Genomic DNA, 17,606 nt, shown 5'->3' with positions numbered 1-17,606 from the left:
TTAACTTGTGCATTAGTATAGCTCCAAGTAATTGTTAAATGTATAAGAGCGTAGTTTAAATGTAATGAAAAACTAATGGGTTGTTACTTGCATTGTTTTCACTTATCTGTATCCTGTTATAATGCAATAGCAAATATTTATATTGTAAATACCCCTGTAACTAAATAATCCATCAGATAAGAAACAAGCCTTTTGAAATGCAAATGAAGAACTTCAACAGAAAAATGCTAATTTCAAAGCAAGTGGTCATCATGATGATTGGAGGTCAAAGCCTCAAAATGCATTCCTCACTCTGTCAAAGGAAAAGCCCATGTGAGCAGTGACGCTGTCAGCTTGATTTCTGTAAGAAGCAGCTTTAAGAATGGATTCAAGGAAAAAGCATTCATCTCTGGACTGTTTGGGATGTGTACCAGATATAAGCGGAGATCCCAAAGACAATATGGGTACCCTGAAAAGACTTTTGGGAAACTGGCAGTTTATTACATGACTGCCACTATTTGGAATGACAAAAAGTGACTAATTTCTGCATATATTTTACCTGCTTTAACCTCTTAATTCTCATTGCCTTTTCTTAGATAATAAACCTCCGGTTCATTTACAATAGAGTTGGCTGCCAGTATAGACTTTGGTGTAAGATATAAAATACCAACTGACCTGGAGGTCTCTTGGGACGGGGGGCAACCTTATGTGACATGATTTCTGGTTTGAGTGACCTTTTACCACAAAGTCCAGTTTGTCTGGGTAGCAAAGCCCCCTGGAGAATCCCAGGGGACTGTCTGTGACTCCATGGTAAGACTGGTAGTGATCTAGGAGTTCACACTTGTTATTGGCTTGGTGACTTCTAATTACAGAACACACTACCAGCTTGGTGTGTCTGCCCTGCGGTTGGCACTCAGTTGTGAGCCACTCTCGAGCATGACAGACAGTATTCGAGTTGCAGAGATATATTTCTTAAATAAACTTATACATAAGAACACAGACAAAAACTAATGGAAATATTTCTGTGGCTCTTGGATTTCTGAAGACAAATGTCTACAAAATCTAAATTTGGAACCAAATTTGATTTGTTCCTTTAATGGACTATTGCCACGCTCAGGAAAACATGAAACTGGGTTTTTGAAATTCCAGTTAAATCATCATGTTCTATTCCTTTTTGAATACTGCTATTTAGCAAAGCCCCTGATTCAGTCAGTGATGCTGCCATGATCCAGTGTTTGTATTCTCACAACTGTATTCTCACAATGACCACAGAAACAAAAGTGGCAGATACTGGAAGCTGATTAGTTAACCAGCTGCTTAACAGTTTAAAGAGGTTTTAGCAAATATGTTTATAGAAAAAGTAGCCAAACCCTAGAAAACTTCTAAGCTAGAAGTTTCTCTCTTGGTTGCTTACGTTGCAGTGATAAGCTTAGCAACAATGTCACTGAGCAATGCCAAATCCTAAAGCAAACAGTATATCACAGAGTTTGTCTGTCTATATTCTTCCCATGCTTCAGCTAAAATGGTGGTTGTTTTACCTCTGTTTCATTGTGTGACTGAGGTGGAATGAAATACAGTCTTGTCAGACTGTGTTTATTAAAATATATGGATTAAAGTGTTTTAACCTTTTGACACCTGGATTCTTGTATGAAATCTGGAAGGTCTCAAGACTATTGTACATTAGTGCCTGAATTTTCAACCTCATTCTACCTGATTCACTTTTTTGAATGTTTCCAATTGAGACTAATTTATAATAACTGAAAACTGGTAGAGTGAGCTGGTGCAGGCACACAATAGCTGCATGTTCCATACCTAATGTGGCTGTACTTTAGCTTATTATAAATTATATTAGTTACAACGAATATACTAATAAAGCCCAGATATCCCAGGATACTTGACCCTAACTTTAAATCCTTTACCTAGCTAGGGTGCAATTTTGTCTCTGGCGGAAGAGTGTTCCTAATGCTTTGCTGGAAATCTTCCACAGGTGAGAGAACAAACGATCAAAGATATCCATGGTTTGAATTAACTGGTAATTTTATATACCAATTTAGGTTATAGTTAAGATAAAAGCAATGTGTTGGGAACTCTTATGTTGCCAAGTGGACTCATCACAGACGACTAAACCATTCAGTAAAATCACCCAAAGATCAACTTTAAAAAGCTTGTCCCCATGAGTTATCCTCCATCCCTGCACCAGCATTGGCAGCATATATTGTTCAACACAGCTTACATGCAGAGGTATTATAGAAGCAGCAATGCTGCTCAATGCTAGTTTAGTGAACATGCTGGGGGAACCATGTGGCATAGCTGCTACCACAGTACTATGAAGAAGATATAGTCACTTTTAAATTACAATGCTATTTCAAACTCTGTACCGGTCTTAACTGCAGAACTTTTGAAAAAGCCAAGAAATGCTGTATCAGAATTCTGTCACAGGAAGGAGCTTAATCTATTTGGATTTCAGTATCACTTGTCACAGTGGAAACAACATTACTAAAGAATAAATACTTTGGTTCATCAAGGCAGAAAGCCAGTCCTCCTAGAATTTGTGACGGGTAGGAATACCAATTTTGGTTCAAAGAAAAAAGGCTACCCTTTCAGTAATGCATTTTACATTGTAACAAATTCACTGTTTAAATTAATGGTTTTAACTTTTTATGCTTCTCAACTTTCTCCTCTTCTTACTCTCTCTACCCATACATAATGATCTGTTTAAAAGTTATTCTGTTCATTGCAAGTACCCAAAAGAGACAAAAATGTAAGTGGACCATATGGATTAACTACCTTTTGTCAAAAGGTTCATGCCTTCTTTTGGGATATAACTAACAAACACTTTGTATTCAGGGGATAGAATACAATCAATCTACTGGATGCTTTTATCCACTGACCAGTATATGATCCACTCTGTCCCGTTTCTTGCGTCCAAACTTCATCATCTTCTGCCAATCTGTTTTGTGATTAGGTTCCTTCCTCAAGCTGAACAATTTTAGAACTTCAGCTACAATGAAACTCTAGGGAAAAGGGAAGAGTTAATATTGTATTTGAGGGAAGAAGTGAATTCCGTACAGAGCACCTGCCCTTCAAAATCTGATCTTAAAATACAGGGTGGATTTCTGTTTAACTGTGAAATGTACATTGCAGTGCAAGAGATTTACAATGGAAGCACTGAGCAATAACCTAATCTTAGAGGCAACATTATGCAGTACGTATACTATATTTAAAAAAGGGCTGAAATTTTTTTTAGCCCTTAGAGCTTTGACTAACCATAGAGCACAACTTTCATTTAAATGATACAGTAAACTGGAGACTAAAACTAATTCAGTTTATGAAAGGACACTGTAGGAAAATAGGGTTAGAGACTGACAGTCCTTTATCCTTTTAACTTTATTCTTCCCTGCTATTAACAGTTCAAGGACAGCTATGTCTTGATAGATCTAGGTTCTGTCCCTGACTCTGCCAAAGATTAAATGTGTTATCTTGGGCAAATTACTTTAAATGCAGTTCTACTCTGAAAAATAACTTTGGAAAAACAGAACTGGAGGCAGGGGATATTCCTTGTTTGTGTCCCAATGATTTCCATATGAAAAGTGCTAGTTTGACATATTTTTTTCTAATATACAGACCTGTAAATTAAATCTGGGTTCAGCAACAAGCTGAGATTTTTCTTTCTTGAGCATTACCACTAGTAATAAAAAGCCTGCAGACCAAACTAGGCCCTCAGTTACAGCAGTGCACCCATTTCATCTTCAAACTATGCCTTTATAGTCCATCTGTGCAACTCCATTGCCTTCACTGGGGTTGGCACAGGTGTATCTGATTGAAGTTAAGCATACAAATATAATGCACAAGAAAGCATAAAATCCAGCTCACTCCTTTAGCCCCAATCCCTTAACCAGATCCATGACAACAGACTCTTGCATAGAGTCCCACTGAAGTCCACATAGGCGTATGGATCTGCCAAGACAGATCAGATTGCAGGACTGAGGTCTGTTAGATCTGCAGTAAAGGAATTTTTTTAAAAAGTCACTAAAGTCAGCAAATACATCCCAGAAAGAGAGGGTGGTAAATCTATTGAACAAAAAAAAACCAACCATCTTTACATAATTGCTTTTCAGCAAATAGCCATTCTTGAAACCTCTCTGTGCTCAAATGCTACATCTGTTAAAGTCCAGGTAATGCTTGCCTACCTACACATAGCATTCAGTGGGCTACAAATGAAAAAATGCTATATAAGCATTACATGATATGAGGACAGTCTCAACTTAATAGCATCTTTCCTACCTTGATCTCATCAAGGTCATTTGGATCTTTTACTCGCCGAAAGTAAGTGGAGGTAATTCTACATGGTTTCATCCAAATAGGTTGATTCAGATTAGGATCCTCAGCAAAGATTTCCCGAAAAATCTCTCTCGTCAAGTCAAATACCGCCTTGACAAAAAGAAAAAGGTCAAAATTAAAACTTCTGAGGGCAAGTATCCAGGGGATGAGATCAGTGTTCCCCAGGGTTGTACCTGTTTATAGACCTGTTTGCTTATAGTCTCCATGTCCTGCTCTTTGGTGGTATTACCAAGGTCTATGGGAAGGCTGATATTCTGAAGATCATGACCCAGCTCTTTCAACTTCCACAGCTGCTCAGCTGCTGCATACACCATGACTTCTACTTCCATTGCAGTATGTGGAACAGCCAAAGGCTCCTCACATGGCTTAGGTGGCACTTTTTGTGGCTCTGTCTTGGGCAGCACCGCTGATTCTTCAGTTTGCTTCTGCAGGACCTTGTGGGAGTTCAAGCCAAAGTCCTCATCAAACCAGTCTTGATCATCTCCTAACACACTCAGGAATTCCCGGCTGATCTCCAGTTCTGCCAGCCTCTTAGCAAGCTCTTCCTGTCCGCTGGCACCAAACACTGGACTCTCCTGTGGAATAAGAAACAGAATTACAGAGTTACTATTCAAAGCAGTAATGTACTCTATTGACCAACAAACTCTTCTTATAATTCGATTTTGAAATGTACTTCTGATATGATTGTCAGTGTTTATAATGCACTTTTGAATAATTATCTCAAAAACCCCAAACCAGTGGAAACATTTGATTCTACTCATATAACTGCACTTTCATCATTTCTTCCCCAATATTTTTGAAAAGTTACTGTATTAGGGTGTTTACAACAGAGAGAAGCATTTTTTAAAATAGATCATCTGTTCTTTTTGCTCATTCTGCCCTGAAACCAATTTGTTTGTGAGGGGTTGGGTGGCTGACCAGTTTGGTAATGGAATATGTAACTTTTCACTTCATTTACCATCAGTATCAATCTAGCTTAAATCAGTAGACTAAAAGCCATTACAAACTGATGGCTGTTTGGTGGCATATGTGAAAATGAGCTGGTGCTTTCTGTGATAGTAACATATTGAGAATATCACCACAGTTATCAGCTTTATTAAAAGCCTCAGCAAAGAAGCCATGTCTTATATTCTTACCCTCAGAGGTGGTTCTGGGGAAGCTTGAACTTCCACTGTTCATGATATATCTGTCCAGTGGATATAAAACTTCACTTATCAGAGAGCTGTTAACCCAGCACCTTTAGCTGCTTGACATCTTAATGATCTCTATAGCAACTAACTGTAAGGTCAGAGGATGATTATTATATATGGAGAGTAAGCAGAAGCAAACTTACTCTTCAAATACAAGAGTCGCATTCATGCAGATTCAATTAGGATTATGAAAAACAGGGTAGGCTAATACAGGAAAGATGATATATGTAAGCAGAATGCTCTCTAAGTAGAATATTTTTCAGTTTTTCATGTGATATGAGTAGGTGTTTCATTCATCTCTGTAAATCCCCAAAATGTTTCAGAATGTACCATAAAGCGAGAGACACACTGGAGGTCACCTGACAACACTTGGGAGAAACAAAATTGGTAGAAAACAAAATCTTCAGATTCAATAATTATCCAAATAAACAAACAATTAATATATTAGCTTCTGAAATCAATGCAAGCTATATACTCACTGGTCTGGGACACATATCTGGAGAGGAAACTTCTTCTCTTTCATCTTCCAATTCAGAACTTAAAAAAAAGTTCTGCAGGTTCTTTGCTACCTGCTCCTCCATATGCTGGGCTGTGGTTCTGGATGATAATTCCTCTTGAACATCACAGAGCTCCTGATTGCTAAAATGAATCTTCTCATTCCTGACCTTCTTGATTTGCTGTAGCTGATTGACAGTGTCCTTAACAAAATCCTTGAGTAGACTGTCTGTCAACAAGGAGACCTTTTCTAGCTGGTCTTTTGACTTCTCTTCCTCTCCAAGAGGCAGTCTAAGTTGGGCTTCTAACTGATTCTTTTCCTTGGTCAATAGGTCCAGAAGTGGAGTTGCAGGCTTTTCCAAAATTCCAGAAGAAAAATTATCTGACTTTTCAGTACATTCCTCCCTTGAGGACTGCTGCCTCTCCAGCTTTTCAGACAATATACCATCTGAGGTACCTTCCAATAGAATGGTGACAACATTTTCTATAGTAGAAACAGACGGTGCATGGACAATCTCATCTTTTACAGCATCTTTCAGACAGTCCACCACAGACTGCTCTTTGGCAAGTGGTCCAGCTGCTGTGAAAACCTCCTTTATATGGTTTACTTCAGAACTGGAGTAATCATCAACTTTTTGCCCAACAGAGGCTTCTAAAGCAGTCATGCCCGGTGGAGCTTTATCTTGGGACGATTTCTCAGTTGCATCTCTTCCCTTGCTTTCTTCATCTTTGCCAGATTTGGAACTTTCTTTGTCTTTCTCCTTGGATTTGTGGTGCTGACCCAATCTGTCATCGAAGAACGAGTCTTCATCTTCATTCGTGTCTATATAGGTATCAAAACTTTCTAAAATGTGAGAGATCTTTTCAGGAGGAGCAAAAATACCGTGCTTTTCCTTACAATCAAAATATTTAATACCATCGTAAGTCCCATTGTTGTTTCCTTCAGGTTTATCCAGCTCCACACCAGCCCAAAACCCTTTGGCAAAACTGGTCACACCTTTGAATCGCAGTGTTCCAGGCTGGATGTTACTGACAAGTATCCTGTCACCAATATTGAAATTTACCAGTGTATTTGCTTCTTCTGTGATGGAAATTGAGACCCAAAGTGGTGATTCAGTGAGGGCTTGTTCTTTCTCCACATCACTGCGTTCTTTATTTTTTATGAGCTCTGTTGGTGACTTGAGTTCTAATAACCTCTCTGAATGCACACTGCCAGAGACAGAGAGAGATTTGTCACTGAGATATTCACTGATTTCATCTTCACTGCCAAGGCTTGTGGATCTGCTTCTAGGGGGTTTTGTATGTTGTGACTTCTCTCTAAGTGATTGAGAATCTTTTCTGTGTGACAATGTAGGTATCTCAAAATCATCTTTGAAACATTCAGCAGAAGGAGTTTCTTCAACTGATGTCTCTTTTCTGGGGGAGGACCCCACAAAATCTTCAGAGTATGATGGCTCTTTTTGAGTAAAAACTTGTTCGGGAAGAGAGAAGTCTTTTTCCTGTGCCAACTTGCTCAAGCTGAGAGAGGACTTTTCTGATCTGTCACTTTGATCACTCCCTACATCATCTTTGATTGTCTGTCTCTGTTTTGAAATCTCTTCTGTACTCTGAATATTTTCAGCAGTCACGCTAAATAGTTCCTTCTGAGACTGTTCAGTGTCAGAATGGAGGTCTCTCTTTGGAAAAACTTCTGGTAAGCTTTCCTGGTGTATCTCTAGCATCAACAAGGCACCAGAACTCTCTGAATGTTTATTATTAGCATCTTCAACCTCGGATTCTTCTGATTTTATGTACTCCATCTCTTCTTGTATATCAGATTTGTGACTGGACACAATATCATCACTGGATACATCTTCTGACTTGCTCACTAACACATGGGATACTCTACCACCATCTCTTAGATCTTGGAGAAGAGCTGATGAGGGCACACTGTCCAAGGAATCACCAGATTCAGCTCTGGATCTCCTTGGTGACTTGAAGACTGGGGATAGGGTTCGGGAAGGTTCTTCTGCATGAACCTCTGAGTCAATGAGTCTCTTGATGTGTACAGACACAGACCTCTCAGCATCTTAAATAAAAAAAAATTAATCATCACAATACTAAATCATCCAGAATAATCTTTTGATATTTTTTAATCCTATCAGAGCAAGGTGTGATCAGGAATGCCTGTTATTTTATTGGGAAACTGCAGCCAAAGTTAAACAGCTGTTTAGTCAAAAGATTTGAGACAAAAGGATATTAACAGGGTTCTGTGAAAGTTTCACAGGCTCCTGGACTGTTCTGTAAATAACAACAGCATCCTCTGTATTCCGTATGTATTATGTCTCCATAGCTTTCTTTCTAACCTCCTACCTCTGCTGCTGTTCTGTGAAGAGTTTATTATTGAGGAATGGGACTTTGTTATTGGAGGTAAAAGCTCAGGTATTTGTCTGGAGGTCACAAAGGTAAACAAGGTTATAAATGTATGCGAAGAGATAAACATTAATAGTAAACCACTGAAAAATATCTGAACAAAAGAAGAAAATCTTTAATTGTTTTTGGCTTTTTCAAAAGCAGTGTTCTCAAATTATATGATGCTGGGAAACACAAAAGACAAAAAGAAAAACAAATGTAATACTTTTGATGTTTCACATAAGTCTCAGCAAGGATAGAACCAAATATTAGTGGTTCAGCACATTGTTTGCTTTTGCTCTCTCCTAAGAAGAAAAAGCCAAGATGCTATCATTTTGTCTTAGTTAAAATATTCTTCTAAAATTTACCATTTTCTTTCCACTACGTTTTGGCTGTTTATTATTAAAGTCTCTTAAAAGAAGAGACCCGAATAAGATGCTTTACACCTAAGGGGAGGAATAGTGAAATTTGTTCTTCAGAAGATTAATGTTAGAATCAAAACAAATGTAAATGTGAAAAAAAATACAACTATAAAGAAAAAAAAGTGTGTACTATGCATTCAATTTTGACTTAACCAATCTCTCTCTAAATCCCTTCTCACCTTGCAGCAAACAGTTAGAGATTATGAAAGAATGGGTATTTTAAGAAACACAGGGAACAGAATTCTTCAAGATTTATGAAAGGACGTCTCCATCTGCAGCATTTATTGCCCAATTACATACCAACATGCTCTGCAATGGATTCCAAAGATACTCTGGACCACTCGGACTCAGTCAGTGATTTCCAATTCTTGGTTGCCTCAGGCCTAGGGTTGAAAAGTCAATAAAGTGAAGCACAAATGTTCCAGATGTTGGAATTGCTAGTCATAGTGTAAGTGCAAACAGCAATAATTAAAGAATCTTGTACCCCAATGCAAGAGTGCATTAAGGGTGAGATGACTGTAGAAACTAATTATAGACTCATAGACTTTAAAGTCAGAAGGGACCATTATGATCATCTAGTTTGACCTCCTGCACAATGCAGGTCACAGAATCTCACCCACCCACTCCTGTAACAAACCCCTAACCTATGTCTGAGTTTTTGAAGTCCTCAAATCGTGGTTTAAAGACCTCAAAGTGCAGAGAATCTTCCAGCAAGTGACCAGTGCCCCATGCGTGTAAAAGGTACGTGTATGTATGAATGGGATACGATACATTCTGGGGAGGGTTTCTTTCTAATAAAGATTAGCTTAGTAAGAAATATTACCCTCTGCAGTTGAGAGCATGTAAACCTACTACTGAGAGGCCAATGGGATTTTTAGCACCACCTCTTGGAGTGGGAAACAGAACCATAAGGAGATGCACCAAGAGGTGTAGTGGGCTAATGCACTACCTCTGAAACCCTGGATTGTAAACTAGCTTTAAGTTATAAGTATGAATGGTTTCTATGGTGGGGGGCTGGGGAGGAAGGGCACTTGCACAGGGGACCAGGAAGAGAACTGTCCAGCTCAGAAAGCCATCCATAATATTTGTCACAATTCCATATAGCCAGGAGCTGCTGCTGCTCAGAAAAACCTAGATTAGGACACTGGGATGAGATAGGACAAGAATAGAATACCCTGATACTGTGCATGGGAACTTTATACTATGCTTGTCTGTTTGACGATGTGTTTGCTGACTGGGCTAGCATAAGGCATCAACACACTGCCATTCTCCAATGGCCTAGGGAGCCGTGGTCTTCAGGTTTCCTCCCTGTGATTTTCCCCTATACCAATGATTGCTGCACTTTCTGAGATAGCATCAACTTTCCCTCTCCCTCCAAAATGCTATTGAGTGTTCACACACACACACACACGCACACACACACACACGTTTTTGTTTAGCTTCAGATAGATTGAAGTTCTCCAAGTACATAACAGAGATCTATTCTCTTGAGGAACAGAGAAGCTTGCACACATTGTACTTTTCTGACATGTTCATTCAGAAGTATCTTCACACAACTACTTTATATTATAACTGTAGCACATTCTGGAAAAAGGCATTTGTACAGTTGACCTAGAAAAATGCTCTCAAGGTAATGTTAAATTACAAAGAGTTCCAAGTTACCTATGGAGTGGAGGTGGCTTGATTTTAGGTTTTTCAGTAGATGAGGATGGAGTTTTAATCTGAGGTTTAGCTATGGGTGATGCCTCCAGGTCTTGGCTCAGCTCTGCTTCAGTCTTCTTTATGAACTCATCATAAGACTGAGTGTGAAAAAGTTAAGATTGTTAATTTTCCAAATCACAACTTCTTGGAAGAATCAATCAGCAAACAGAAGTTATCAAATGAATAAAGCGCATCCTTTCCTTTTAGAAGACTGCTCTCAAAGCAAGAAGTCTTCATGTGCGTGTGGACAAATAGCTTATTTGCACAAGTAACAGCTGGAGTTTTAATATTTTATTATTATAGACTCCAACAGTGTCTGTCAAGTCTGAGTCAATATATTACTAAAAAAAAAACCACCAAAAACAAATCCAAAAACCCAACCTCCCTACATCATTCTACTGGTGAATTAGCCTGAAGAGGATAGCCCATCATATCAGTACCACATGGGCTACTATAGAATTATTGGAAATATTTAAACCAGTACCAAAATGGTGGTGCTGCTATCATAACAAGGTGCATCGATAAGCCCAAGAGAAAGGATTTCTTCAACAACTGACTGTAATATACCAATTCATACTATGCTAGCAGTTTGACTTGTTGCTTAGCCCTTCTAACTGTTCCTAACCTCTAGCTGTTTGATCAAACTGGCCTCCTGGGCTTTCAGCCTCTCCTTCTGCCTCTTCTTTTGTTCCTTTTTCAGCTGATAAACAACAGACTTCCTTTTCCGTAGCTCATCTTTTAGGGCCCTGATCCGGCCTTCAATGTCACTCTGGTCAGATGTGGTTTCTGAAAAAGATAGCTTAGTTTTAACCCTCAAACAACCTCACACATTACAAGTATTGCTATCCAAAGTACAAAATCTTCAGTTAATGAATTTAAATTACATCACATAAAATATTAGTAAATTTATTTTTAACATGCTCATCTCATCAAAATAAATACTTCCTAAGTAAGCATCTCTTATTTTAACAATATGGTAAGGAAGAAAAACGCTACACCAGACCGTACTGAGTTTGGCAAAGACATGATGTATAAAACGGTTATGTTCCTAGTTATCTTGTACATCCTTAAAAAGCCAAAGTCACTTAACTTTGTGATTCCTACACTGAAAGAAGGCATCAGAGACACTGCTGAATAACCAAGATAGATAACTTTCAAATACAGCAGCAATTCTATGATACAAAAGGCAAACAATTAAACAAACGCATGTCTTGGGTGGACTCTCTGCTTATCCTGCAGGTATATTTCAGAAAATCTATACAAGCTGGTATATGCAAACACATTTAAAAATAGTTTTAAAAAATACAAAAGGTAAAAAGTGTAAAGTGAATGAACACTTTTCTGCTCTCATATAGCACACGTAATCTGAGAATCCCAAACCTCTTTACAAAGATTGGTATTTTTATACCCATTTTGCAGATAGAAAAAAACTGAGGCACAGGACAGTCAAGTGAATTGCCCCAGGTTAGCATGTCAGTGGCAGAACAGGAAGTAGATCTGAAGCCTCTTAATTCCCTGTCCCACAGCCTAATCTATAGTCTAGACCACACAGAACTGAGATGCTGAAAGTGCAAGCACAGTTAAATAAACAAAACCAATATATAGTATTTTCTCCATTTAACATGCATATTAGCCTACTGAATGACAAACTTAGAGCATGTCTGCACTTGGGGCTGGGCGTGATTCTCATCTTCAGGAGACAAACTCACACTAGCTTTCATTGAGCTAGCACGCTACTAACAGAAGGCAGGACAGGCTAGCTGCCCCAAGGATGTGCCTAGGGTTTTTCAGGGGCACATATTCAGAATGACTAGTCTGTCCTGAAGCTCATGCTGCTGAAGCTTCATTCTAGTTTTAGTGTGCTAGCTTGATAAAAGCTAGTGTGAATTTGTCTCCTGAAGATGGGACTCAGACCCCCAGCTCCAAGTGTAGACATACCCTTATGCTATGAAGGTGACATAGAATGGACTGAATCTGATCTACAGAAGAATATCAGGATTGAAACTTAGCTCAACGTTCAGAACTATGCTGTGTGTCTAGAATGCAAATGGTTAATTTATAGATGAGAGAAATGTGTTTCAAATATATATTTTAGATATAATAAGTATCTGAAAGTCATTGCCTCCTCTCCCTGCTTAGCAGTAAGTTCAGGCTTCCGTGTTTTGTTAAGGACATCACAGACACACATAGCACAAGCATCCAGTAACCTTTACTCAGTTCTCATTCATTCAATTCAGTGAGCACTTGTCTGGATAAAGACGTAAGGATTTGTCATTAACTGCTTGGAAACAGAGGAAACAGTATTTTAATCTTATGTTTTTCAGCATGACACTTTTTAATGGTTTAAGAATGTATATATTTTTAAAATTTGTGTTTAAAAGCTTTTAAATTCACCTTAAACACTCTTATGCTACATGAGGTATTATTTTAATGGTGAGTATTTAATTTGTAATAGTATGTTCCAGAAGTAAACTAGGTCTCCAGCAAAACTATAGATGGAGTACAATAAGACCACCAGGTTTTAAATCTCTTAGACTAAACAAATTCACTAGGACTGGAGGATGACTAGTTAAGTTCAGTTAGAAAGAGAAGCAGTTTGATCATGGTAGTAATTTTAACTGTTAAACCCTCCTGTTTGACAACTTATTTCTGGAATTCTCACACTTACGGGTATAGAGAACCACATCTTTAGAGAGATTGTCTCATGGGCCACCTTACATTCCATTCACAAAAGACGGTTACTCACCTTTGTAACTGTTGTTCTTCGAGATGTGTTGCTCATATCCATTCCAGTTAGGTGTGCGCGCTGCGCGTGCACGTTTGTCGGAAGACTTTTTACCCTAGCAACTCCAGTGGGCCGGCAGGTCGCCCCCTAGAGTGGCGCCGGCATGGTGCTCGATATATACCCCTGCCAGCCCACCTGCTCCTCAGTTCCTTCTTGCCGGCTACTCTGACAGTGGGGAAGGAGGGCGGGTGTGGAATGGATATGAGCAACACATCTCGAAGAACAACAGTTACAAAGGTGAGTAACTGTCTTTTCTTCTTCGAGTGATTGCTCATATCCATTCCAGTTAGGTGAATCCCAAGCCTTACCTAGGCGGTGGGGTCGGAGTGAGAGGTTGCGGCATGGAGCACTGCAGAGCCGAAGGCAGCGTCATCTCTGGACTGCTGGACCAGGGCATAATGGGAAGCGAAGGTGTGGACGGAGGACCAGGTTGCCAGCCTACAAATCTTCTGGATGGGCATGCGGGCGAGGAAAGCCATCGATGATGCTTGTGCCCTGATGGAGTGCGCAGTCACATGGTTTGTAGGGGTGTGAGCCAAGTCATAACAGGTCCTGATACAGGACGTCACCCACGAGGAGATCCTCTGTGAGGAAATGGGTAGTCCTTTGATTCGGTCCGCTACTGCCACGAAGAGCTGGGGGGATTTGCGGAACGGTTTGGTCCTCTCCACATAAAATGCGAGTGCCCAGCGGACATCAAGTGAGTGGAGTTGTTGCTCCCTTCGGGACGAATGGGGCTTTGGGAAAAAGACGAGGAGAAAGATCTCCTGGTTGACATGAAAAGCTGAGACCGCCTTGGGGAGAAAGGCGGGGTGTGGCCTCAGCTGCACCTTGTCTTTATGGAAGACCGTATACGGGGGATCTACCGTGAGGGCCCGGAGTTCTGACACCCGTCTGGCTGAAGTGATGGCCACCAGGAAAGCAGTCTTCCAGGAGAGATAGAGCAGGGAGCAAGTTGCTAACGGCTGAAATGGAGGGCCCATGAGCAGAGTCAGAACCAGGTTGAGATCCCAGGTAGGGGCAGGGGGTCGAATCTGGGGGTAGAGACGTTCTAATCCTTTCAGGAATCTGGTCACCATAGGGTGAGAGAAAACCGAACGGCCATCTCCCCCCGAATGAAAGGTGGAGATAGCCACCAGGTGAACCCGAAGGGATGATATCGCCAGGCCCTGCTGCTTGAGGGACCAAATGTAATCTAGAATACTGGTGATAGAAACCTCCATAGGGAGGGAACCCCTCTCTGTGCACCAACAGGAGAAAGGCTTCCACTTGGCCGAATATGTCGCTCTAGTGGAAGGTTTCCTGCTGCCCAGGAGTACTTGACGTACCGGGGTAGAGCATCGCAGTTCCGACCTAGTCAGCCACTCCGGAGCCACATCGTGAGGTGCAGAGACTGTAGGTCCGGGTGACGGAGCCTGCCGTGGTCCTGGGTGATCAGGTCCAGGTGAAGGGGCAGGGGAACTGGGTGGGCTAGAGACAGGTCCAGCAACATCGGATACCAATGCTGCCTGGGCCACGCTGGAGCTATCATAATCAAGCGGGCCCTGTCCCTGCGTGCCTTCAGAAGGACCTTGTGGATAAGCGGGAATGGAGGGAACGCATAGAACAGGTGCGTCGTCCACAGAATAAGGAAGGCATCCGCTACCGACCCTGGTTCCCGGCCTTGAAAAGAGCAGAACATCTGGCATTTCCTGTTCCCTCTGGACGCGAAGAGGTCCATCCGGGGACAACCCCACCTCTGGAAGAGCGAGAGGGCGACGTCCGGACGAAGGGACCATTTGTGCGAAAGGAAGGATCTGCTCAGACAGTCTGCCAGCGTGTTCCATACTCTGGGGAGAAAGGATGCCATGAGGTGAATGGAGCGGGCTATACAAAAGTCCCAGAGCTGCAACGCCTCCTGACATAGGGGAGAGGATCTCGTGCCGCCCTGCTTGTTGATATAGTACATGGTCGTCGTGTTGTCGGTGAATACCGAGACACAGCGACTGTGAAGCTGATGGGAGAACACTTGGCAAGCAAGGCGGACCGCTCTCAACTCCCGTATGTTGATGTGGAGGGCCACTTCCTGAGGAAACCACTGGCCCTGTGTCCGCAGGGTTCCAAGGTGGGCCCCCCAACCCAGGTCTGAGGCTTCCATTGTTAGGGATACCGAGGGTTGTGGCGGATGAAATGGGAGCCCCGCACACACTACGGACTGATCTAGCCACCACCGGAGGGAATCCAATACCTCCTGTGGAATGGTGATAACCACGTCCAGCAGATGCCTGGCCAGACGGTCTTGGCTGATAAGCCAGGACTGGAGGGGTCTCATGCGAAGCCGTGCATAACCCGTAACAAAGGTGCAGGCCGCCATGTGGCCTAAGAGGGTTAGGCACGTCCTTATAGAGGTCAAGGGAGCAGCCTGTAGACACCGAATGATGGCCGACAGCGTCTGGAACCTGGACAGCGGCAGAACGGCCTTGGCCAAGGTGGAGTCCAGAATGGCTCCGATGAACTCTATCCTCTGCATGGGAAGCAGAGTGGACTTGTCCACGTTGATGATGAGACCCAAATCTCCAAAGAGTCTGCTGATCTTGCGGACGTGGTTGAGGACCTGCGACTCTGACGTGCCTCGAATCAGCCAGTCGTCGAGGTAGGGGAATGTGTGTATGCGACTGCATCGAAGATAGGCGACAACGACAGCCATGTATTTCGTCAATACCCTCGGGGCCGTGGAGAGGCCAAACGGGAGGACCGCAAATTGATAATGGTGGCGGTCGATCACGAACCGAAGGAAGCGTCTGTGTTGTGGGAAAATGGCTATATGAAAATAAGCGTCCTGCATGTCGAGGGCGACATACCAGTCTCCAGGATCCAGAGATGGGATAATGGTCCCCAGGGATACCATGCAGAATTCTAACTTCACCATATATTTGCTGAGTTCCCGCAGGTCGAGGATGGGTCTGAGGCCTCCCTTGGCCTTGGGGATCAGAAAGTAGCAGGAATAAAACCCCTTGCTCTTTTCATTCTCTGGAACCGCCTCTATGGCTCCTTTGTCGAGGAGCGTCCGCACTTCCTGAAGGAGGAACTGCTCATGAGAGAGGTCCCTGAAGAGGGACGAGGGGGGGGGGCGGGAGGGAGGGTGTGAAATAAATTGCAGATGGTATCCCGTTTGCACTGTGCGTAAGACCCAACGGTTGGAAGTTATTTGGGTCCACGCTGGGAGGAAGAACGAAAGGCGGTTGGAAAATGGAGGGGATGGATCCGTGTAGGAAACTGGTACAGCGTCCTCGGGCGCACCTTCAAAATGAAGGTTTTGGGCCAGGTGGGGCTTTAGAGGAGCCCTGATTCTGCCCCCCTTGGTTGCCCGATTGTCTGCGCCGGCCATTCCTGCTTTGGCGCCTACTAAAGTCTTGACGCTGGCAATACTGGGGATAGGGCCGGCGCTGCTGCTGCTGCTGAGGCCGGAAGGATCTGCGCTGCGTCCCGGGCGTGTGCATCCCTAGAGAGCGCATGATGACTCTATTGTCTTTCAGGCTTTTCAGCCTGGGATCAGTCTTCTCTGAACACAGGCCCTGACCTTCAAATGGGAGGTCCTGGATAGTATGTTGGAGCTCCAGAGGAAGGCCAGAAACCTGTAACCAGGAGATGCGGCGCATGGTAACCCCCGAAGCCAGAGTTCTGGCGGCCGAGTCCGCCATGTCCAAGGATGCCTGCAATGAAGTTCTTGCAACCTTCTTGCCTTCATCAAGAATTGCCGCGAATTCTTGACGCGCATCCTGAGGCAACAACTCCTTGAACTTATCCACCGCTACCCAGGAGTTATAGGCATAGCGGCTAAGGAGTGCCTGTTGGTTAGAGACCCTAAGCTGGAGGGCGCCTGCTGAGTAGACCTTCCGGCCTAGCAGTTCCATGCGCCTCGCTTCCTTGGATTTCGGTGCTGGGGCCTGCTGCCCGTGGCACTCCCTCTCATTCACAGACTGCACGACAAGGGAGCCCAGGGGCGGGTGGACATGCAAGTACTCATACCCCTTGGAGGGTCCCATATACTTGTGCTCCACCCCGCATGCAGCAGGAGGGATGGAGGCTGGTGACTGCCAGATGGTATTAGCATTGGCTTGAATAGTTCTGATGAAGGGAAGGGCGACTCTGGTGGGAGCATCCGCTGAGAAAATGCTCACCACAGGATCTTCTATTTCCGAGACCTCCTCAGCCTGCAAGTTCAAGTTTTGCGCTACACGCCTGAGGAGGTCCTGGTGTGTCCTGAGGTCAAGTGGGGGGGGGACTGGAGGACGACGTTCCCGCCACTGCCTCATCGGGGGA

At 42.8% G+C, this 17,606-nt stretch overlaps 1 protein-coding gene across 8 annotated transcripts in view; it reads right to left on the bottom strand.

The window, feature by feature from the left end:
- The window catches only part of CEP350 (centrosomal protein 350), a 172,147-nt gene that overhangs the window by 13,133 nt on the left and 141,408 nt on the right, over positions 1–17,606 (bottom strand). For 7 of the 8 annotated variants that reach the window (XM_030572799.1, XM_030572804.1, XM_030572800.1 and 4 more), the window contains 7 exons: positions 11,145–11,305; positions 10,481–10,617; positions 9,119–9,201; positions 5,990–8,073; positions 4,494–4,895; positions 4,264–4,410; positions 2,871–2,993 (listed from right to left, as the gene is read on the bottom strand). In XM_030572799.1, coding sequence (XP_030428659.1) covers positions 2,871–2,993; positions 4,264–4,410; positions 4,494–4,895; positions 5,990–8,073; positions 9,119–9,201; positions 10,481–10,617; positions 11,145–11,305 — 3,137 coding nt within the window. The remainder of the gene's footprint in view (positions 1–2,870; positions 2,994–4,263; positions 4,411–4,493; positions 4,896–5,989; positions 8,074–9,118; positions 9,202–10,480; positions 10,618–11,144; positions 11,306–17,606) is intronic. The other variant, XM_030572802.1, reaches the window with a different exon arrangement.

Source organism: Gopherus evgoodei, chromosome 8 (genome assembly GCF_007399415.2).
Source record: "Gopherus evgoodei ecotype Sinaloan lineage chromosome 8, rGopEvg1_v1.p, whole genome shotgun sequence".
Classification (NCBI taxonomy): Eukaryota; Metazoa; Chordata; order Testudines; family Testudinidae; genus Gopherus; species Gopherus evgoodei.
The sequence above is the reverse complement of the archived record's forward strand: the minus strand, read 5'-3'. Positions and strand labels throughout refer to the sequence as shown.